The following is a 23,238-nucleotide window of genomic DNA, read 5'->3' as shown; positions in this document are numbered from 1 at the left end:
CCCTCAACCTCTCTCTCACACTCACACCCCCCTCAACCTCTCTCTCACATTCACACCCCCCTCAACCTCTCTCTCACACTCACACCTCCCTCAACCTCTCTCACACTCACAACCCCCTCAACCTCTCACACTCACACCCCTCAACCTCTCTCTCACACTCACACCCCCCTCAACCTCTCACACTCACACCCCTCAACCTCTCACACTCACACCCCTCAACCTCTCTCTCACACACACCCCCCTCAACCTCTCTCACACTCACACCCCCCTCAACCTCTCACACTCACACCCCTCAACCTCTCTCTCACACTCACACCCCCCTCAACCTCTCTCTCACACTCACACCCCCCTCAACCTCTCTCTCACACTCACACCCCCCTCAACCTCTCTCACACTCACACCCCCCTCAACTCATCTGGAGAATCTCAGCACCGTCTGCAAAGCCAGGACAAGTCGGGAGACCAGAATGTAGATCACGCCGGCTGGGTTCGGCACGGACAAGAGGGGCCGAAGGGGCCCGTTTCTGTTCTGTACTATGGTTCTAACGCCCGGAATGAGGTGGGGGAGGGGGGGGAGGCCGCAGGCCTGAGAGAATGGGGAGATTCACAAAGCGGACACGGTGAGGCTGGGATCGACAGGTGACAAACGGCCACTCGGGCAGATATCGCTGGGTCCACACCAGAAATCAGGATTTGGTCTCACTTCGTGTCCGGCGAGCGGGGGGAGGGGGGGGGGCGGGGTGTCAAATACAGGTCAGCAAGTCGATATCTTTCTCGCATTGACAGGTCATTGGTGACAGAAACCCCTGAGCTGGGCCGCCTCCGCCGCTTCATCTCGGCTCCAGGCGGAACATCACTTCGCATAGAATCCAGGAGTCCTTCACAGCGTGAAAACATGAAGCAGCTTTTGTTACAATCATTAAGGTTAATTCACCGTAAACGTGGGTCGTTTCCCGGGGTCCGTCCTGCTGTGAGCTTCACTCAGGGTTATTGTTTTCATTTCTATAAGGAATGGTCGGGATTATTCTAAACTACACACTCACACCCCCCTCAACCTCTCTCTCACACCCACTCACTACAGAAAACATCCGACATTTCACCGAAACCGGGCGGCAACTGAACCAAACTAAAAACACGTTTCAAACCCATCCGGTTGTTGGATGTGGATCGGCTGTAATTTGGGCGACTCGGGCTGGTTTCCGTGCTTTATGTCGACATTTTTAAGAATAGATTTCCTCTCCATCTCGCCAGCGGGACTTTAAACACATTGACATGCGCTCACCAGGTCCGAGTTGCAGACAAGGTCTTCAAAGCCCAGATATTCACGAATTCGGCGCAGTCCCAGAGTGAATCCCCTTCACCTCGGGGGATGAGGTTCAAAGTTACATTTTCTACACAATTTCACTGACGTGACAGAGATAATTATCGATTTTTTTTTTCAAAAACGAGAAAGGCAGAGAAACATCGTTAATTTCGGATTTCAAATGGCTCTGGGTTCTGTGCTCCGTCCTCTGGGGTCCGGGTTCTGGGCTCCGGGTTCTGTGCTCCGTGCTCTGGACTCTGTGCTCCGGGTTCTGGACTCCGGGGTCTGTGCTCCGGGTTCTGGATTCCGGGCTCTGTGCTCCGGGTTCTGGACTCCGGGCTCTGGACTCTGGGCTCCGGGTTCTGGACTCCGGGGTCTGTGCTCCGGGTTCTGGATTCCGGGCTCTGTGCTCCGGGTTCTGGACTCCGGGCTCTGGACTCTGGGCTCCGGGTTCTGGACTCCGGGCTGTGGGCTCCGGGTTCTGTGCTCCGTGCTCTGGACTCTGGGCTCCGGGTTCTGGACTCCGGGCTGTGGGCTCCGGGTTCTGTACTCCGGGTTCTGGACTCCGGGCTCTATGCTCCGGGTTCTGGATTCCGGGCTCTGGGCTCCGGGTTCTGGACTCCGTGCTGTGGGCACCGGGTTCTGGACTCCGGGCTCTGTGCTCCGGGTTCTGGATTCTGGGCTCTGTGCTCCGGGTTCTGGACTCCGGGCTCTGGACTCCGGGCCCTCGCTGCACCTCCCTGGTTTTTATAAAGGAGAAAGCCCGCAGCCGCTGGGGTCGGGCGCGGTCCACAAAAACCCCGGAGGACCCCAGCAGGGTCCAGAGGAAGGAAAAGACAGTCGCCGTTTCAGGTCGGAGCCCCTTCCAGAAACCTTCATGGGCGATTCCCGAGGAAGGATTCAAGGCCGAAATGTCCAAGGAGGAAGTCAGGGGCTCAGGAAGAGGAGAGAGGGTCAAGACCTTCAGATTCCTGGTGGATGCGATCACCAAGAAGGTTAAAAAAACATCAGGAATGAACTAAATGTGTAAGAAGATTTCATTCGAAGGGCAGGATGTGGAGAGAAAAATGAACATGGAGAGATGAAGGAGGAACTTCCAGACTGAGCTTCCCGAACTGAGATTAATATCTGGAGACATCTGATCTGGAACAAATAACGAAATGGGAAAGAGGCATTTGGGGTTAATTAAAATACATTTCTTTTTTATTTTTCATTGTGTGATGAGATTGTTTAATGGTTTTATTGTACATGTTGAATGTTTATTGGGTTGGGAGGGGGGTGGGAAGGGGGGGGCGAGGAAAAAAGGGGAGAAAATGTGTATATTTAAGAGGGAAATATTTGTGTGTATTTTGGTTGATATGGTTGATATTCATTTCTCATGAATAATCGACACCTAAGTATTTGGTTTGTTAGAGGGATGAGAAACAGAGCAGGTTCAACTCCCTCTTGAACCATCTCAATTCTCGGGAACCAATAAAGAGAAATGGGCAGGAATTCTGTTCTGCCACATGCGAGAAATGGATTGGTTCAGTCCAACTTTTGGCATCTGACTCCACAAAAATTAAATCAGAACTCGTGTTTCAGGCGGAGTCTGGGGGGTTCTCCAGGGTCGTGCTCAAAAAGGATCCATTCTGGGCAGAATGGGCAACAAGAACCAGCCACGGGGGTCACATTTCAACAAGATCTTCGGCATTTTTTTCACTGGGAATTTCGGAGATGAGACCAAAATTGAAACGGAATTGCTCGGAAATCGGATTCGCATTTGGGAATGGAAAGGGGGGAAGAAAGAGTGACCCATATTTACATGCTGGAGGTATGAATTTACAAAGGGGTTTGCCTGAAGCCTCACTAACTCCCTGAGATACTGGCAAGGCGAACTCTTGGCCACCAGCTTTGTCTTTTCTCTTGACCTTTCTGTGGCGAGAAGCTTTATTTCTATCTTCTTTTCTCTCACTTTTGCTTTTTATTTTCTTTGGGGATTATTATTGGGGGGGGGGGAGGGGGTTGGTGGGATTTCATTGGGGTGAAATATTGATGGGATTAAAATTGATGCTTTTTTTGTATTTGGATTAATACATGTCTGGAAAATGAAATCAAATATTCAAAAAGGGGAGGCTGAACTTTGTGAGAGGTGTCTGAGGACGTTTGGTTTGTCACCGAAGACTTTCGTAACCTTCTACAGGTGTGGCGTGGGGCGCATTCTGGCCGGTTGCATCACTGCCTGGTCTGGAGGCGCCACCTCTCAGGACAAGAAGAAAGTCCAGAGGGTTGTTAACTCGGCCTGTGACATCACGGGCACCAGACTCTACTCCGTCGAGGACGTCGACATGAGGCGGTGTTCTCTTCGAATTCTCCCGTTCTCTTTCCCCTGGCAGGCCTTGCTCACTCTTTTTTAAAAAATTATTTTCACACTGTGAACCATATCAACCAAAATACACACAAACATTTCCCTCTTAAATATACACATTTTCTCCCCTCTTTTCCTCCCCCCCCCCCCCTTCCCACCCCCCTCCCAACCCAATAAACATTCAACATGTACAATAAAACCATTAAACAATCTCATCACACAATGAAAAATAAACAAGAAAATTGTGTCATCTACATTTACACACCGGATCAAGTCATTTTGTCTTCTTACCATTTTAGGGGGTGGAGGTCCGAGGCGAGCCCTCTCTGTTATGTTCCATGTACGGTTCCCAAATTTGTTCAAATAATGTGACTTTATTTTTTCAATATGTTATATTTTTCAATGGAATACATTTATTCATTTCCATGTACCATTGCTGTACTTTTTTCCCATCATGCATTTGTGTGTCTCCCTGATTTCTCCACTCCCTCCTCATCCATCCTGCTCCCTCCCCCCTGCTCCCACCCCCTCCCCCTCCCTCTCCCCTCACTCCCCTCTCTCCCCTCCCTCTCTCTCTCTCTCTCTCCTCCTCCCCTTCTCTCCCCTCCCCTCCCCCATTTTCCACACCTCTCCAGTACAGGCCTGCAGAAGTACAGGTCACTTTTTTCTCAAATCAACAATTAATTCTGTAAATCCATAATTTCAAACAAATTGATGAACAAAAGAAAGCTAACCCGTACTTTTTTTAAAAAGTGCAATGTCAGAAGAATTAAGGAAAGCAGGTTGAAGAATCAGGAAGATATATAACCGACGTTTCGAACCTGATCCCAATTTCAAGGTACAGGATTTGGGAAGGACTCAGACCCGAAACATTGGTTAGATATCTGTACCTGTGGGCTCTGTGAGACCTGCCAGGTTCCTCCAGCATCTCTGTATTTTACTCCAATCACAGCGTGTGCAGGTTTTCCTGTCACTTTAAACAATATTTTGAAAAATCATCAGTGGGATGTGAAGGGGTTTGATTTCAGGGGATGAGAAAGGAATGGGTGCAGCTTGCTTCGTGCTGGGACTCACCACTGCTCTCTCTCTCCTGGCCAGATGCCAAGGGGACGATCCGTGAGATTGTGCTGCCTCGCGGGTTGGACCTGGACCGACCGAAGCGGACGAGGACCTCGTTCACGGCCGAGCAGCTGGAGAGCCTGGAGGCGGAGTTCCAGCGCTGCCAGTACGTGGTGGGCCGGCAGCGGACTGAGCTCGCCGCCCAACTCAGTCTGACCGAGGCACAGGTACTGTGGGGAAGGGGAGGGGAGGGTGATGGTTGGAAATCAGCTGCTTGAACCCCCCCCCCCCCACCACTCCAGCTTCCTGGATCGTCGACACTCGGTGCAGAGAATTTGACAAAGTGGAAGAGATTAAGCAGCAGAAGACTGCAGAGGTCTGGGGTCAAGCACAATGTGCCGGAGAAACTCACAGATCGCGCAGCCTCCAGAGGAAGAGAAGGGTCCTGGCTTGAAATGTTGATCACCCGTTCCTTCCTACGGATGCTGAGTTTCTCCAGCACTTACTGTGAACAAGATGTTGGAAATCTGCAGCTACGGGCAAAGTTCTGGAGGGCAATTGTTTAAGGTGAAAGTTTAGGGGACACATCAGAGGTAGGTGTCTTACACAGAGAGTTGTGGATGCCTGGAATGCCTTGCCAGGGATGGTGATGGAGGCTGGAACATTAGGAACATTTAAGAGACTCTTAGACAAGCACTTTGGATGGAAGGAAAATAGAGGGTTATGGGGTAGGGAGGGGATAGTACTTTTTTTCCAAGAAGGATGTGGAAGCTATGGAGAGGGTGCAGAGGAGATTTACCAGGATGTAGCTTACAGGGTGATATGGAACAGTTAGAAGAGTGGGCTGGAAGATGGCAGATGGAGTTTAATACTGATAAATGTGAGGTGCTACATTTTGGTAGGACTAATCAAAATAGGTCATACACGTTAAATGGTGGAGAATTGAGGAGTGCAATGGAACAAAGGGATTCAGGAGTCATGGTAGATAATTCCATGAAAGTTGAATCACATGTGGATAGGGTGGTGAAGAATGCATTTAGTATGTTGGCTTTCATAAATCAGAGCATAGAACATGGGATGTTATGCTAAAATTGTATAAGGCATTGGTGAGGGCAAATTTGGAATACTGTGTGGAGTTTTGGTCACCAAATTACAGGAAGGATATAAACAGTATAGAGAGAGAGTGCAGAGGAGGTTTACGGGAATGTTTCCAGGATTTCAGGGTTTGAGTTACAGGGAAAGGTTGAGCAGGCTGGGACTTAATTCCCTGGAGCGTAGAACATTGAGGGGTGATTTGATAGAGGTGTTCAAAATTATGAGGGGGATGGATAGAGTCAATATGGACAGGCTTTTTCCACTGAGAGAGGGGAAAGTCCAAACAAGAGGGGAAAGTTTAGTGGAAACATGAGGGGGAATTTCATCAAGCAGAGGGTGGTGGGAGTGTGGAATGAACTTCCGGCAGTGGTGGTAGAAGTGAGATCAATGTTAATATTTAAGGAAAGGTTGGATGGGTATATGGATGGAAGAGGTGTGGAGGGTTATGGGCCAAATGCGAGTCAGTTGGGACTGGGTGAGAGAAGATGTTCGGCATGGACTAGTAGGGCCAAACTGGCTTGTTTCTGTGCTGTAGATGGTTATATGGATTGGAGAATAAGTCTTATGAGGCAAGGTTAGCAGAGCTGGGCCTTTTCACTTTGGACCGAAGCAGGATGAGGGAAGACTTGATAGAAGTCTACAAGATTATGAGTAGGACAGTTAGGGTGGGCAGCCAGTGCCGGTTCCCAAGGCAGGATCAGCAAACACCAGAGGATGTGTACAAAGTGAAAGGAGAGAAGTTTAGGGGAGACTTCAGGGGTGTTTTGTTTTACACAGAGAGTTGTGGGGGCCTGGAATGTCTTGCCAGGGATGGTGGTGGAGGCTGGAACATTATGGGCATTTAAGAGACTCTTAGATACATGGATGGAAGAGAAATCGAGGGTTACAGGGTAGGGAAGGTTCAGTTTTTTTGAGCTGGTGTAAGTGCTTTTGTTTGCCCCCCCTTATTCATGCTTTCACTTTCTGTGGTTTCAGTTATCTGCAGTCAACCATGGTTCAAAAATATTAAACGGAAAATTCCAGAAATAAGTAATTCATAAGTTTTAAATTGCCATTCTGAATAGCGTGATAAAATCTTGCTCTGCCGCGTCTGGGACTTGAATCATCCCTTTGTCCAGTGTATCCACACTGCTCATCAGTCACTTAGTAGCCGCCTTGGTAATCAGATCGATAGGGTTTGGTACTATCTGCGGTCTTTGGCATCACTGGGGGTCTTGGAACATATCCCCCGTGGATAAGGGGAATATTATCATGGGCCAAAAGGCCTGTACTGTGCTGTAATATTGCCTTGCAGCCTGCAGAAGGACGTAGGAGAGCTTGTGCATGAATCGCAAAATGTTGGTTTGCAGGTGCAGCGGGCGATCAAGAAGGCAAATGGAACATTGGCCTATATCACTAGATGGATTGGATTTAGGAGGAGCGAGGTTATGCTGCAACTGTACAAGGTGCTGGTGAGACCACATTTGGAGAAATGCATGCAGTTCTGGTCAGCTGTCTTGAGGAAGGATGGACTGGCTTTGGATGTGGTGCAGAGAAGATTCACTAGGTTGATTCCAGGAATGAAGGGGTTGGCCTATGAAGAAAGATTGAGTCGTCTGGGACTGTATTCACTGGAATTTAGAAGAATAAGAGCGGATCTTACAGAAGCATATCAAATTTTGAAAGGCATAGATAAGATAGAGGTAGGTAAGTTGTTCCCATTGGAGGGGGAGACCAGAACTAGTTTGTGCTTGGGAACGGGAGTAACCAAATTCAGAGAAAAACAAGAAACACAGATTGAGGTTGGAATTTTGAGCAAAGGGAAAGGGTGAATCTGCTGTCCACCCAGCCGCCCAGTGAAGTATTTGCAAGTAGATCGGATGCAGGTAGATTTAAGACTAGTCGGGGAATGAAGGGTGATGGGTAATGTTAGGTCTGCTTTGTTCATGAATGAGTGAGACAAACACCAGGCTGAGTCGAAATCAGGGTTCTTTGTTCTTTATTACCGGATTGTAACACTTGCAACTAACCATGTTAGTCGGAGAATGCATTCTGCCGTTATCAGCAAAATGGTGATTTTTTATACCCTTGGATACATGCTTAGAACATCATCATATCATTACTTGTCCAATGACTAAAACTGTTGCTATCCTTTCCCTGCTAGCTTCCCGCCTCTCAATCCATCAATGTCTCTCTTATCTTGTAAGTACAAGGATGCATTCACATCTTGTTACTGCCCCGTACATTCCCATCTCATGATGTTTTACCTAACAGGAGTACAAGGACACCTCCCCTTCTTGTTACAGCCTTGTACAGGGTAACTCCCTACACATTCCCATCTAATGATGTTTTACCTTACAGTAAGTAGGTGGAGATTAGCCCACAGCTAGATCAACTGTGACCTTATTGAATGGTGGAACAGGCTCAGTGGGCCAGATGGCTGGCTTCTGATCCTTCTCATGTTGGAAATGGGATAGGGCAGCGTCCCTGGATTGAAATGTTTTGAGTTCAGATTTCAGATTTATTGTCAAACCTAAGGGTTTCTACAGGAGCAAATGAGGGACTTGAGGAATATAGAAAAAATGCAAGAAAAACCTCAAGAAAGAAATCAGGAAGGAAAAAAGAAGACGTGAAGTTGGTTTGGCGACAACGTGAAGGAATATCCTAAGGGTTTCAAGAGGTATATTAAGAGTAAAAGGAGAGTAAGGGACAAAGTTGGTCCACTTGAAGATCAGAGTGGTCAGGTTTGTACGGAGTCGAAAGAGATGGGGGAGATCTTAAATTATTATTTTTTCATCAGTTTCACTCAGGAAGCTGGAACAGTCATGGGAAGTAAGAAAAAAAGCAGTGAGGTCATGGAACCTTCACAGATTAAAGAGGAGGAAGTGCGCACTGCCTTACAGCATACAAAGGTGGATAAATCCCCAGGGCCTGATGAGATATTCACTTGGACCTTGAGGGAGGAGAGTGTAGGATAAATCCCCAGGGCCTGACGAGATATTCCCTTGGACCTTGAGGGAGGTAAGTGTAGAAACTGCAGGGGCTTTGGGAGAAATATTTTAAATGTCCTGAGCCATGGGTGAGGTGCTGGGGGATTAGTACATGTACTAATGTTATGAGCCCAGAGGACCCCAAAACCCAGCAGCAATAGGTATTCACCAAGACACATGCGCTTAGAATTAGAAAGGGGTTAAATTAGGTTAGTTAAATCAATAGTGATAAGTTAAAGTGTGATTCTGTTTTCATGTTTATAGATAATTAAAAGCAACTTTTGTTTAAGTGTGTGTAATGTGTGTGTAAGTTCAGAAAAGTTATTTGGTTCACAATCCAATCTCACTTCTCATTCCCCCAAGTTCACTGGTTGCCGGCAATTCTTAGACTGTGCACAGAATTGAACATGTATGAATCTGCAGCTCCAGCAAGATGTTTCATTTGTAAACAACAATCCATTAGTGAAGTCTCTCGAGTACCCTTCAAAGCTCTTGCAAAGGTTCTGAGGCCCCGACATGTCTAGCATTAGCAGAACTCCAGTATTTTAAATAAGATCTGTTCTAAAGTGTTTCTATGTGACCTACTCGAACAAATCTTTCCCAGTTTATCTCCCAAAAATATCTATATGCTCTATATACTCTGTCACAACCTGTCCAACATTTTCTTCAATGTTAAAATTGATCCCGCATTCACCACCTCAACTGGCAGCTTGTTCCACACTCCCACCGCTCTCTGTGTGAACTCTCATGCTCCCTCTAAACTTTTCCCCTTTCATCCTTAACCCACGTCCTCTGGTTTGATCTCACCTGCCCTCAGTGGAAAAAGCCTATTTACATTTACTCTCTCTATTCCCCTCATAATTTTAAATACCTCTATCAAATCTCTTCTATGGTCCAGGGAATAAAGTCCTAATTGTTAGGTCTGCTTTGTTCATGAATGAGTGAGACAAACACCAGGCTGAGTCGAAATCAGGGTTCTTTGTTCTTTATTACCGGATTGTAACACTTGCGACTAAACATGTTAGTCGGAGAATGCATTCTGCCGTTATCAGCAAAATGGTGATTTTTTATACCCTTGGATACATGCTTAGAACATCATCATATCATTACTTGTCCAATGACTAAAACTGTTGCTATCCTTTCCCTGCTAGCTTCCTGCCTCTCAATCCATCAATGTCTCTCTTATCTTGTAAGTACAAGGATGCATTCACATCTTGTTACTGCCCCGTACATTCCCATCTCATGATGTTTTACCTAACAGGAGTACAAGGACACCTCCCCTTCTTGTTACTGCCCTGTACAGGGTAACTCCCTACACATTCCCATCTCATGATGTTTTACCTTACATAACCTGTTTAACCTTTCCCTGTAACTCAGTTCCTGATGTCTGGGCAACAACCTAATAAATCTTCTCTGCACTCTTTCTATCTTCTTGATATCTTTCGTGTAGTTCGGTGACCAAAACTGCACACAATTCTCCAAATTTGGCCAAACCTTTAAGGCTTAGACTTGTGGATGTTTATTTTAATTTAATCTTGGTGTGCATTTTTAAAGGTTCCTTTTATTCTCATGTGATAATACGTAAAAATGTAGCATACATGATATACTACAACGTTTCTCTGCCAGAAGGCAAAGAGTTACCTTGAACATTGCCTGGGACCCCTAACAGTAGGAAAATTTGTTTAACCATTTATTTGAATTTAGCTCAGTTTGTTGATGTATTTGGTTGGATTTAGAACAAAGAACATTCCAGCACAGTACAGGCCCTTCAGCCCATGAAGTTGTGCCAACCCATGAAAACCTACTTAAAATAAAATGAAACTTTCCCTATATCTTAACCCTATTTCTTCTATCCATTTATGTGCCTGTTTAAGAGTCTCTTCAATGCCCCCAATGTTCCAGCCTCCACCACCGTCCCTGGCAAGGGATTTCAGGCCCCCACAACTCTTTGCATTACAAAATTGCCCTGATGTCTCCCATAAACTTCCCTCCCTTCACTTTGTATTCATGTCCCCTAGTGTTTGCTATTCCCATCCTGGGAGAAAGGTGTTAGGTTTTTGATGCCTTTCATAATCTTGTACCAGTGGTTCTTAACCTTTTTCCTCCACCTACACCCCACTTTAAGTAATCCCTATGCCGTTGGAACATGTGAAATTAAAGAGGGATTGGGCGGGAATGGTAATGTCTTCTTCATTTAACTCTTAAGCCAGAGGGGTAGCGATATTAATAAATAAAAGTTTATCAATTAAAATATTGATATATCTATTGATGATAAATTGTCAAATTTATTCAGAATATTGGACATTGATGAATATATGTACCAAATAGAGATGATGGAAAATTTATACAAGATGTTTTTATGCAATTAGCCAAATGCAAAGGGGAAAATAATCATGGGAGGAGATTTTAATATTACTTTTGATTTGAAGTTGGATAGATCAGGTGGAATTATGATACCTTAAAAAGGTAGTTAAAACTGTGATAAAGTGTATAAATAAAATAAAACTCATTGATAGTTGGAGGAAGATGCTTCCTGGTCATAGGGATTATTCATTTTATTCTTTTAGACATAAGACATATTCACCTATAGATATGTTTTTAACCTCATCTCAACTACAAGAAAGAGTTCAAAAATTGAATATCAAGCAAGAATATTATCTTATCATTCACCTTTAATTATGTCAATTGTATTGGAAGAAATATTAAGTTATAGATAGGGGTTTAATTTTGCATTCTTAAAAAGGCAAGATTTTTATGAATTTATAAGACAGCAGATAAAAAAATCTTTTGACATGAATGAGCACTCAGTAACCAATAAATTTGTGGTTTGGGGCTCTATGAAGGCTTATTTAAGAGGGCAAATTATAAGTTATACAGCTAAGATTATAAGTCTGAAGATAACTATTTAGAAAAATAAATAACAAATTTGGAAAAAGAATTACAGAATCAAGTGAATGATGAGAAATGAAGAACACTGGAATTTTTTTTTAAAATTAGAGTATTTTTTGTTTTTTTTATGGTTTTCATTATTTTCTTATTAGTTGTGTCAACACGTACAGTAAGGATTAAGAATAATTTAAAGAGTGATTTTGGAAGATGGAGGGGTTGAAGAGGTGAGAGAGAGTGGAAAGCGGATGGGTAAGATGAGTACATTAAACTATATGACTATTTAATATTAATGGAATTCACAATCAAATTAAGAGAAAAAGGTTATTTACACTACTTAAAAAGGAGAAAATAGACATAGCATTTATACAAGAAACACTGAGTTAGAACACCGCAAGCTGAAGAGACTGGGTAGGCCATCGTGCAATTCAAAAGCATATTAGTTAATAAGAATCAGCCAATTAAGATAAATAAAGTAATAACAGACCCAACAGTAGATACGCAATGATGATGCGCCAGATTTATTCAGAATTTTGGAACATTTATGCACCTAATGAAGGGGACCAGGAATTTATGCAGGACTTTTTTTTTAAATAGCAGATGCACAGGGACACATTTTACTAGGGGGAGACTTTCAGTTTAACCTTGACCCACCAATAGATAAAACCGGGAAGACTACTATAAGGCAGCCAAATTTACATTGAACTCAATCGATGATTTGAAGATTATTGATATATGGAGAAAACAACACCCAAAAGAAAGGGATTATTCATATTATTCAAAGTAATATGTGGGGAGAGTTTGAAAGACTGAATATAGGGCAAGACTTTTATCAGACCATTCACTCTTGTTATTGACAATTGATGTAGAGGATATTCCACTGAAAACATAGAGATGGAGGCTAAACCCCATATTGTTAAAAAGGCAAGACTTTCGGGAAAACATAAAGCAACAAATCAAAATATATTTCGAGACAAATGCAGATTCTGTAACAGACAAATTTATATTATGGGACGCAATGAAGGCCTTTATTAGGGGACAAATAGTTAGTTAAATGACCAAGATTAAAAAAGAATATAATCGGGAAATAGAGCAGTTTGAAAAAGAGATCATAACTATAGAGAAAGATTTAATGAGAAGGGAAGATATAGAGAAAAGGAGTGAATTGGCAGAGAAAACATTAAAATATGAAACATTACAAACTTACAAAGTGGAGAAAAACATTATGAAAACAAAAGCAAAGATATTATGAATTCGGAGAGAAAACCCATAAAATATTGGCTCGGCAACTATAAACAGGACAAGGAACAAGAACTATTATAGCAACAAAGAAGGAGGATGAAGGGATCTCATTTCACCCATTAGAGATTAATGGAAATTTTTAAAAATTGTATAAGCAATTATATCAAACCAAAAACCTAGGGAAGAATGACAAAATAGATGAATTTTTGTCAAACATTGAATTACCTCAATTACAATTGGAAGATCAAAATAAATTATTAAAACCCCTGACAATTACAGAAATACAGGATACACTAATGACATTACCAACTGATAAAACGCCTGGCAAAGATGGATTCTTTACAGACTTTTATAAGGTATTCAATAATATATTAATTCCACCCCTTTTAGAGGTAATGAAAGAGGTGGAAGAGACCCAGAATTTGCCTGACTCATGTAAAATGGCAATAATCACAGTAATTCCAAAAACAGGAAAACATTCGCTCTCATGGCTATCATATAGACCAATATCTCTACTAAAAATTACTAGTGAATAGATTGACAGACTGTGCACCAAAATTAGATTTCTTTGGAAAATTTTATTTATAATCAATAATAAAACATACATTTAAAATACGATTCAATACCCTATTCTTCCCACCCCATCCAACCCACCTCTAAACTACCCCAAAAAAGGGAAAAAAAGAAAGAGAGAGTGGAGGAGAACAATTAAAACAAAACATTCAAGTATGTGCCATTGTTTGGGACCGCACTACTAATGCATGGAAAAAAAAAAATTTGATCGCATCCAATCCATGTACAGGTTCCAAGTTTTAATAAAGAAAGAATAATTGTGTCATAAATTATATGTTATTTTCTCTAAAGGGATACATGATCTCATCTCCACATGCAATCGTTGAGTATTCAATTTAATGTTATTTTTCCACGAAACTGCCAGACATTTCCTAGCTACTGCTAAGGCCAGCTTTATCAAAGCAGTTTGAAATTTATCTAATTTTAACTCCATACTCAATGCTTTAATATAACCCAATAAAAATATCATAGGGTCAAATGGAATTTTAAATTTAAACATGACTTCCAAAAATTCTTTTATTTTATTCCAAAAAGGCTTAACCGTCTCACATAACCAAACCGAATGTAAAAAAAGTTCCCACTTCTTTATAACATCTAAAACATAGATCTGAAGTAATGTATTTGAATTACTTTAACTTCTCCAGAGGCAAATATAATTGATGAATAAAGTTATAATGAACCTCACCTATCGACATCCAATCATCGGGGGATATGAATATTTCCAAATCTTTTTCCCATCTCACTTAGTTTTATCAATGTCTGGTTTGGGCATTTTAATTTGCAGTAAAGTATACATATCCGATATAAAATCTTTCTTACCACCATCAGTAAGCAAAATCTCAAATTTAGATCTTCTGGGAAGACTCAAAGTATGTCCAAAGCTATCCAATAATAAAGCTTTAACCTGATAATAAGTAAAAAGTGTACTTGAAGGTATTTCATACTTTTCTCTCCTTTGTTGAAAAGAAATAAAATAACCTGCCTCATAGCAATCCTCTACCAATCTAATTCCCTTTTGTTCACATATCTTCAAAAGTTGATTATCAACCGTAAAAGGAAAAAGCTTATTTTGAAACAAAGGTGTTTTAGCTAAAAGCTTACCTTCAGTACCTACAGTTTCACTTTTATTAGTCCATAATTCAATTAGGTGTTTCAACTCCGGCTAATTATAACTACCTAATAACTGAAGATTCCATCGTAAATAAATTGATCCATCTTCTTTTCCCCAAGTTGAGATCATTCAATATTAGTCCATACCAAGGACCCGTCCACTTGAGACATCCTATTAATAAATTTTAACTGAGCTGATTCCTTATAATTTTGAAAATTAGGTCATTGTAATGCTCCCAACACATATTTCCAGTTTAACTTCTGTAATGAAACTCTTGCCATTTTATCCTTCCACAAAACTTTTCTCTCCAAAGCATTCAAATATTTTTAAAAATTCCATCTTACATGGAATAGATTGAAACAAATATTGAATTCGGGGAAAGATATTCATTTTAGTATAATTCACACATCTCGTCAATGTTATGGGTAAATCCTTCTACCTATTCAAATCACCTTTAATTTTAGTCAATAAGGGTAAATAATTCAATGCAAATAAATGGCTATAATTACTATCAATAATAATACTCAAATATTTAAACTTCACAACTTGTCTACATGATGAATAATCCATATCAGCTAAAGGCATAATTTCACTCTCCTTCCAATTTACTTTATACCCAGACAAAGCTCCATATTGTTCCAAACGTTTATTTAAAATCTCCAAAGATTGCAGGGGATCTGTTAAATATATCAAACAAATTTATTTTAGACTTTTCAGAGTTTACCTTAATACCTTTAATAGCACTATCCTGCCTAAGCATCTGTACCAAAGGCTCAATAACCAATGCGAACTGGTCGATCTAGTTAATGTAAAAGGAAAGGACATCTGTCCATTTGTCACCACTCTCACAGTGGGATTTTTATACAAAGCCTTAATCCAACCAGTAAAAAGAGGCCCAAAATTAAACATTTCCAAGACCTTAAACAAAAAATCCCATTCAACTCTATCAAAGGCCTTTTCAGCATCCAAACAAATTAGGTGAGATTGCTGCCGAGAAATATTAATTAAAGAAATCAATTTTACTACATTATCTGCTGAATAATGGTTCTTGATAAAACCTGTCTGATCTACATGGACTAAATCTGGTAGACATTTAGCCTATCTATTAGCCGGAATCTTGGCTACTATCTTGTAATCCACATTCAACAAAGAAATGGATCTCTAAGACCCTGCCTTCAAAGGATCTCTATCCTTCTTAAGAATAACAGTAATAATTGCTTTAGAAAAAGAGTCCGGAAAAGAACCAGTTTTCTCCACCTGATCTAAAATCTCCATCAACAAAGGGAGTAATAAATCTTGAAATTCCTTATAAAATTCAGAAGTAAACCCATCATCACCTGGAGATTTACCACCCAGCATAGATTGAAATGCGTCTATTATTTCTTTAACACTAAAACAAGCACCTAATTCCTTAACATCCTTATCATTTAAAGAAGGCAAGGTTAAACCAGATAAAAAATAATCTACATTAACATCGTCTTGCACAACGTCAGAGGTATAAATTTTCTCATAAAACATACGAAACTCATCATTAATCTCTTGAGATTTTTACATAATCCTCAAATGATGTTGAAAAGCATTTATTGTTCTAGATGCTTGTTCCATTTTTAACTGCCGTGCTAACACTTTGTGGGCTCTCTCCCCTAATTCATAACTAATTCCTAGTTCTCTGTAAAATCCTTTCAAATTTATACATTTGTAACCCAGCATGAGTTTGTAAAAGGAAAGTCATATTTTATGAATCTTGTTGCGTTTTTTGAAGAGGTGACAAGAAAAATGGATGAAGGTTGGGCGGTTGACGTGGTCTATTTGGACTTTAGTAGGGCTTTTGATAAGGTTCTGCATGTAAGGTTAGTAAGGAAGGTTCAGTCACCAGGGATTAATAGAGAGATAGTGAGATGGGTTCAGAGGTGGCTGGAAGATAGACAGCAGAGAGTCATGGTGGACATCTGTCTGTCAGGATGGAAGTCTGTGACGAGCAGTGTGCCTCAGGGATCGGTGCTGGGTCTCCCCTGTTGTTTATCACTTATATTAATGATTTGGAGGAGGGGGTGGTTAACTGGGTAAGCAAATATGCAGATGATATGAAAATAGGGGGAGTGGTGGATAATGAGGTAGATTTTTTTGGATTACAGAAGGATTTGGTTTGTTTGGAAGAGTGGGCTGAAAGATGGCAGATGGAATTCAATGTAAACAAGTGTGAAGTGTTGCATTTTGGTAAAGAATAACCAGAATAGGACATATGCAGTTAAGGGAAGAACATTGAGGCATGCAGAGGGACCTGGGGGCTATGGTACAGAGTTCACTAAAGGTGGATTCCCATGTAGACAGGGTGGTTAAGAAGGCTTATGGTATGCTGGCCTTCATAAATCATAGTGTAGAGTATAGGAGCTGGGAGGTGATGCTGCAGCTGTTTAAGCCATTGGTGAGGCCAGTTTTGGAGTGAACTGTGCTCAATTCTGGTTTCCAAATTATAGAAAAGATAGAAATAAGGTGGAGAGGGTGCAGAGAAGGTTTACAAGGATGTTGCCTGCCTTACAGCATCTGGATTACAGGGAGAGATTAAGGAGACTAGGAATTTATTCATTGGAATGTAGACGACTGAGAGGGGACTTGAAAGAGGTATTTAAAATTATGAAAGGAATAGATAGACTAAACATAAACAGACTCATTCTCCTGAGGACAGGGGAGATTGGAACAAGAGGGTATAAGTTAAGGGTAAGGGGGAAAAAGTTTAGGAGAAATGTTAGAGGATGGTTTTTCACTCAGCGAGTGGTGGCAGAATGGAATGATCTTCCAGAGGAGATCGTTGCAGCAGGGTCCTTTCTTTCATTTAAGAGAAGGATGGATGTGTACATGGAGGTGAGTGGGTTGGAGGGTTATGGGCGGAGAGTGGGAAGGGGGAAATAGTGGAGTTGTTCAAGTGAACCGGTGCAGACTTGTAGGGCTGACATGGCCTGTTTCCGCGCTGTAAACGGTTATATGGTTATATTGTAATTTCAAATTAACTAAACATTTTTTTTTGTCTTCCATCGAAACTCATTGCAAATCTTTCTCCAGAATCTTTATCTCCTTCTCCAACTTATCAGCCTCAGCCATTTGTCATTTCTTAACCTTAACCATATAACTAATGATTAGTCCTTGTAAATAAATCTTCAAAGCCTTACAAAACAAATTTAGAATCAACTGAATCTACATTTATTTTCAAAAAACTCTGAATTTGGTCTCTTATATCTTTCAGTAAAAAAAGAATTGAAAGGCCACCGATAAACATTCTCCACCTTCTCTGAAGCACTTCAGGTATCAATAGCAAGGGGTGGTCAGACAAAATCCTAGATTCAGAAATTCGATCTTGCAATTGTGTTGATACTAAAAACAAATCTGTTCTAGAAAAGGAATCATGGCGAAATGAATAGAATGCAAAATCTTTTTCCTCAGGATTCGGTTTCCTCCATATGTCTACTAAGTTCATCTCCTTCATTAGTACCATCAACTGCTTAGCCATCTTAGTTTTAATTACCATTTTAGGGGATTTATCCAATAATGGATCTAAACAACAATTAAAATCACCTACTACCATAATTTTATCATAAGCCTAATTCAAATTAGGGCAAGAATCCACCATAAATTGTTCATTATCAGTATTCGAAGCATAAACATTCATTAAGGTCCAACATTCAGAAAAAAATTGTAGAATTAATAATCAAAAACCTGCCAGGTGCTTCACAAACTGATTCCAGTTTAAAAGGTAATTTCTTATTAATCAAAATAGCCACCTCTCTTGTTTTCAAATTAAGAGAGGATGAGATATAACCTGCCCAACCCAGTCTCTCTTTTTAATTTTTGATGCACTTTATCAGACAAATGAGTTTCCTGGAAAAACGCCAAATCAGCCTTCAATATTTTAATATAAGCCAATACCCTTTTCCTATTAATTGGGTTATTCAGCCCGTTGACATTAAAAGTAACAACATTTAAAAGAGCCACTTAATGGTCAGGTGCCTCCCCACGACATCAGAACAGAAAAAAAATTGAACCTCTCCTCATAAAGAAAGAGAAAGAAAAAAGAAGCCCTCCGTAGTGGGCGTGTAGTGGGCCAAGCGAGTGCGCAGCACAGTGTCATGAACCATCGCCGGCACGGTTCTGCGGGCTGCGGAACAAATAAACCAACAGGTGAATACTCACTTAACGGAGCAGTACTGCATGATAGAGAATGGTGCGTTGTCCTGCTGAGTCTCCTGCCGGAAGGCGCAGGACACTCGCAAGGATCAATTTAAACCTGCTGGTCCCGTGGATCGGAAGCTCTCCAGTAGCGATGTCCTGCCTTGTCCTGTGGAGCCCAGGACGTGCGGGGTGTAAAAGAAGATTGTAAAGCCTGAATAAATCAGTCTTGAGTTGACTAATCTGGCTTGTGTGTTTGTATTACTTTAGTAGCTCTACCATAGTAGCTGCTACACCCCATAAAAAAAAACCCCAGTACAAAATAAAACAATACCCAATTGTATCACCTCCCTCAATTACGCAGGAGTGACAGATGCCACAAAGAGGCCGACGACTTTGGAAGGATCCACAGTTGGACCCCCACTGCCCTCAAACAGAACAATCAAAAATAATACAGAAAATCATCTCAAGTGTGAAATGCTTCTTCTAAATCACAATTCACTTGGTCATCATCAGTACCAAGATCACTCAATTGCTGAGGTTCCATCTCTCGTTTACCATTCTTCCCCTTTGGAATAACAACAAGCTGCTGAGGGAATTTATCTGAATTTTGACCGTTTATTATCAGGTAAAGAATTAGCAAAATCCAAAGCTTCAGCATCATCAGAAAAAAATTGAGATTGATAATCCCCATAAAAAAAACTTTTAACACAGCAGGGTAACAGAAAGCAAATCTGTAACCCTTCCTCCAAAGAACAGCTTTGGCCAAATTAAATCCTTTATGGCGTTTAATCACAGCTTGACTCAAATCAGCTATTATTTTTAATAGGCAAAGGGCCCCTGATTATTTCTCACAAGTCTCAGAATCAGTTCTTTGTCTTGATGACACAGACAACGAATCAGAATAGACCGTGGTGCTTGGCCAGGGAATGGCTTCCTTCGTATTGCCCGATGAACCCTGTCCAACTCCAGGCCATTCAGAAAATGCATTGTTCCCAAAACCTCAGGAATCCACTTTTGAATTAAACGGGACTGGGTCTGGACCTTCAAAACCTTCTGGAAGACCAACTATCTTAACATTATTTCTTCAACTCTAATTTTCCAAAGAATCAATCTTTTTTTATCAAATCAGTCTTATGAATTTCCCAATCAGTGAATGAATCTTTTATCTGTCCCATCTTCTTATAAAAATCAATATAATCTTTACAGTTAATAAATTCTTCTTCAATCTTTTCAAACTTGTCCTGAACTTTATCCACAGCTTTCAAGCATTTTTCCACATCCATTTCAATTGTTGCTATTTCCCTTTTCATCTCAGTAAATTGATCCTTCATGGTAGAAACGCCTTGACTTATTTGCCAAATCAGCATTTGATGGTGAGTCTGGTGGGTGAGGCCCAGACTTCGACTTAGAAGTCTGGGCCTTAGCATGGGCCTACCCTGAACTGTAGCAGTTTCCTCCTCAGGTATAAATCTTCTTTTTCCTCTACTCCACCGGTACCTTCTTCCTCTGTCACTGAAGTAGCTGCCTCTGCCTGACTGCAGGTGCATGGAGATCGGATCCCCCCATAGCCTGGGGCTTTTTGGACGTTGTGTGCTACCGCGCACGCATGCGCAGTTGTTCTTGGTCAGGAGTAGATCGACGCTGCCCACCGGCGCCAACTTTCGTGACTGAATGCGAAGTCAGTGCGGGTGTGGAGAACACCTTACCAGTGGACTGACACTGAGGCCTGGGTTGAGAAGAAATCGGATCCACTGGCTGCGTTGTTAAGCTAGGCCGAGATTCTTCCGATATTGTAGCTGATTTAATGGCTTTTTTTTTAGCAGATTGAACTTTAATTTTCCTCATTGCTACTAGTTAAGTACTTCAACTATATAATCTGCAATGTTTAAAATAATTTTAACACTTTTATACGGGCTTTTAAAAGTTCTGCTAGGATGGGGTGTTTTTCCATATCTTCTCCCTACACCATCACACCACGCTCCATGTACTGAAATTAGTGATGCTAGATCAGACAGGATTTGTTAAAAATAGAAGAGTTGCAGATAATGTCTGTAAATCTATTAATTTAATCCATACAGCGCAAATAACTCTAGATGCAGAGAAAGGTTTCAATAGAGTGGAATGGAATTATCTATTTAAAGGACTACAGAAATTTAAATTACCAGAAAAATTTATTAATTGGATTAGAGCACTGTATAATGGTCCTTTGGCAAAAATGGTAACAAATGGATATGTTTCAGACCACTTTAAATTGAGTAGGTCAACAAGGCAGGGATGCCCATTATCAACTTCCCTGATTGATTTGGCTATAGAACCATTGGCAGAGCTGATAAGAAAAGAACCTATGGTAAGGGGAATAAAAATAAAAGAGGAAGAATTTAAAATGAACTTGTTTGTGCATGGTATTATAGTGTACTCAACGGACCCAGATAAATCAATAAAAATTGGAAGAATATGGAGCGATATCAGGATACAAGGTTAATATGGATAAAAGTGAAGTGATGCCAATGAACAAAGTCAATTTTTTCAAAATGTAAAAAGGAATCCCCTTTTAAATAGCAATCACAGGCCATATGTTACCTGGGTATCAGGATAGATAATAATTTAAATCATTTGTATAAATTAAACTACCAACCATTAATAAAAAAATACAGGAAGATTTGGAGAAATGGAAAGAACTACCACTAACTCTAATAGGGAAAGTAAACTCCATCAAGATGAATGTATTTCCACGGCTACAATATTTGTGCCAAATGCTACCGATTCCCTTGACAGTGGAATTTTTTTTAATGAAATTAAATAAATTAATAAGAAAGTTTTTATGGAAGGATAAAAAAAATCAAGAGTAGTTTTGGAAAAATTAACATGGGTGTATAAACAAGGAGGACTGCAGCTACCAAATTTCAGAAACGATTACAGGGCAGCACAGTTAAGATACCTGTCAGATTTTTATCAGGTGGGAGAAAAAAACCAGCTTGGCTCAAGATAGAATTATATAAATTAGGAGAAAAGGTCCCTGAACATTTACTCTATAAATGGGATGAGAAACTGGTGCAACATAACAATTTACCAATGCTACATCATATACTAAAACATGGAACAGAATATATCTGGAGCGAAAGATGATAAATTATCAAATACCAAAAGTGTTATTAACACAAAACCCATTAATACCTTTTACAATAGACAATTTATTTTATTAAGGAACAGGCTAGAAAAGGAATTAAAAGAATAAACATTGCTTTTGTGGAAATAATTTATTAATATTTGAACAGTTAAGACAAATATGGAATTTCACATAGTACAAAATTGTCATATTATTAGTTGAAAACTTGTTTAAAAGAAAAGTTGGGAACTAGTCTAAGATTACCTGAGAGCAGCTGCTATGAAACGTAATCACAGACACTGAGATAATAAAAAATTATTACAAATATGTTACAGCAAATTGCAATGCAAGGAAAATGATGAAGTGATTCGATAAACCCAAACAAGGTGGGGAAAAAGATTTAAATATATGAATAAAGAATGAAACATGGAAGGAACTATGTGCAGGTACCATGATTAATACAATAAATACTCGGTTTCGCATGATACAATTGGCTCCATAGACTATATCTCAGAAGTTAAAAGAATGGAATCCAACACTTTTGGACAGATGCTTCTGTTGTAAACAAGAAATTGGAACAACATTGCACACAATTTGGACAGGTACAAAAGTGAAAACCTTTTGGGAGGATTTAAACCTAATATTAAATAGAATTACAAAAAATAAGATACCAAAAGACCCAGAAATCTTCCTGTTAAACAACATAAAATACAAAGAATTAGGTCTAAAATTGGACAGGGTTCAAAAACAATTTACTATTCATTACCATCCACAGCAGCAAAAAAATTGCATGACAACTTGGAAAACGGAACCAACCTTAAAAATACAACAATGGTTCATAGAAATGAACAAGTATATTCCAGTAGAAAAAATTACCGGCAATCTAAAAGACAAATATACTTTATTTGAACAAATTTGGGAACCATACATAGAGTTTATTAGAAACCGCCAATTTCAGATCTCCACCTCTTGACACGATAAGATACAACTACAACAATATTTGCATCAGATGAAATGGTGCAGCCGAGGTAGGTAAACTGGTTGACCGTTTTGAGTTTTGTGTGCCCGATGGAGATGTGGGGGGGGGCTGGTAGTCATGGTGGGGAGCTGGCTGATGGAGGACCTCAGTTTTCTTCAGGCTGACTTCCAGGCCAAACATTTTGACAGCTTCCGCAAAACAGGACGTCAAGCGCTGAAGAGCTGGCTCTGAATGGGCAACTAAAGCGGCATCGTCTGCAAAGAGTAATTCACGGACAAGTTGCTCTTGTTTCTTGGTGTGAGCTTGCAGGCGCCTCAGATTGAAGAGACTGCCATCCGTGCGGTACCGGATGTAAACAGCGTCTTCATTGTTGAGGTCTTTCATGGCTTGGTTCAGCATCATGTT

The 23,238-nt window shown here is 40.7% G+C and overlaps 1 protein-coding gene across 1 annotated transcript in view; it reads left to right on the top strand.

The window, feature by feature from the left end:
* Window positions 1-4,680: 4,680 nt before the first annotated feature.
* The window catches only part of vax2 (ventral anterior homeobox 2), a 55,711-nt gene continuing 37,153 nt past the window's right edge, over window positions 4,681-23,238 (top strand). Inside the window, exon 1 of the mRNA XM_069923040.1 lies at window positions 4,681-4,935. Within this exon, the coding sequence (XP_069779141.1) occupies window positions 4,681-4,935 (255 nt within the window). The remainder of the gene's footprint in view (window positions 4,936-23,238) is intronic.

This window comes from Narcine bancroftii, chromosome 3 (assembly GCF_036971445.1).
Source record: "Narcine bancroftii isolate sNarBan1 chromosome 3, sNarBan1.hap1, whole genome shotgun sequence".
NCBI classification, from domain to species: Eukaryota; Metazoa; Chordata; class Chondrichthyes; order Torpediniformes; family Narcinidae; genus Narcine; species Narcine bancroftii.
The sequence above is the reverse complement of the archived record's forward strand: the minus strand, read 5'-3'. Positions and strand labels throughout refer to the sequence as shown.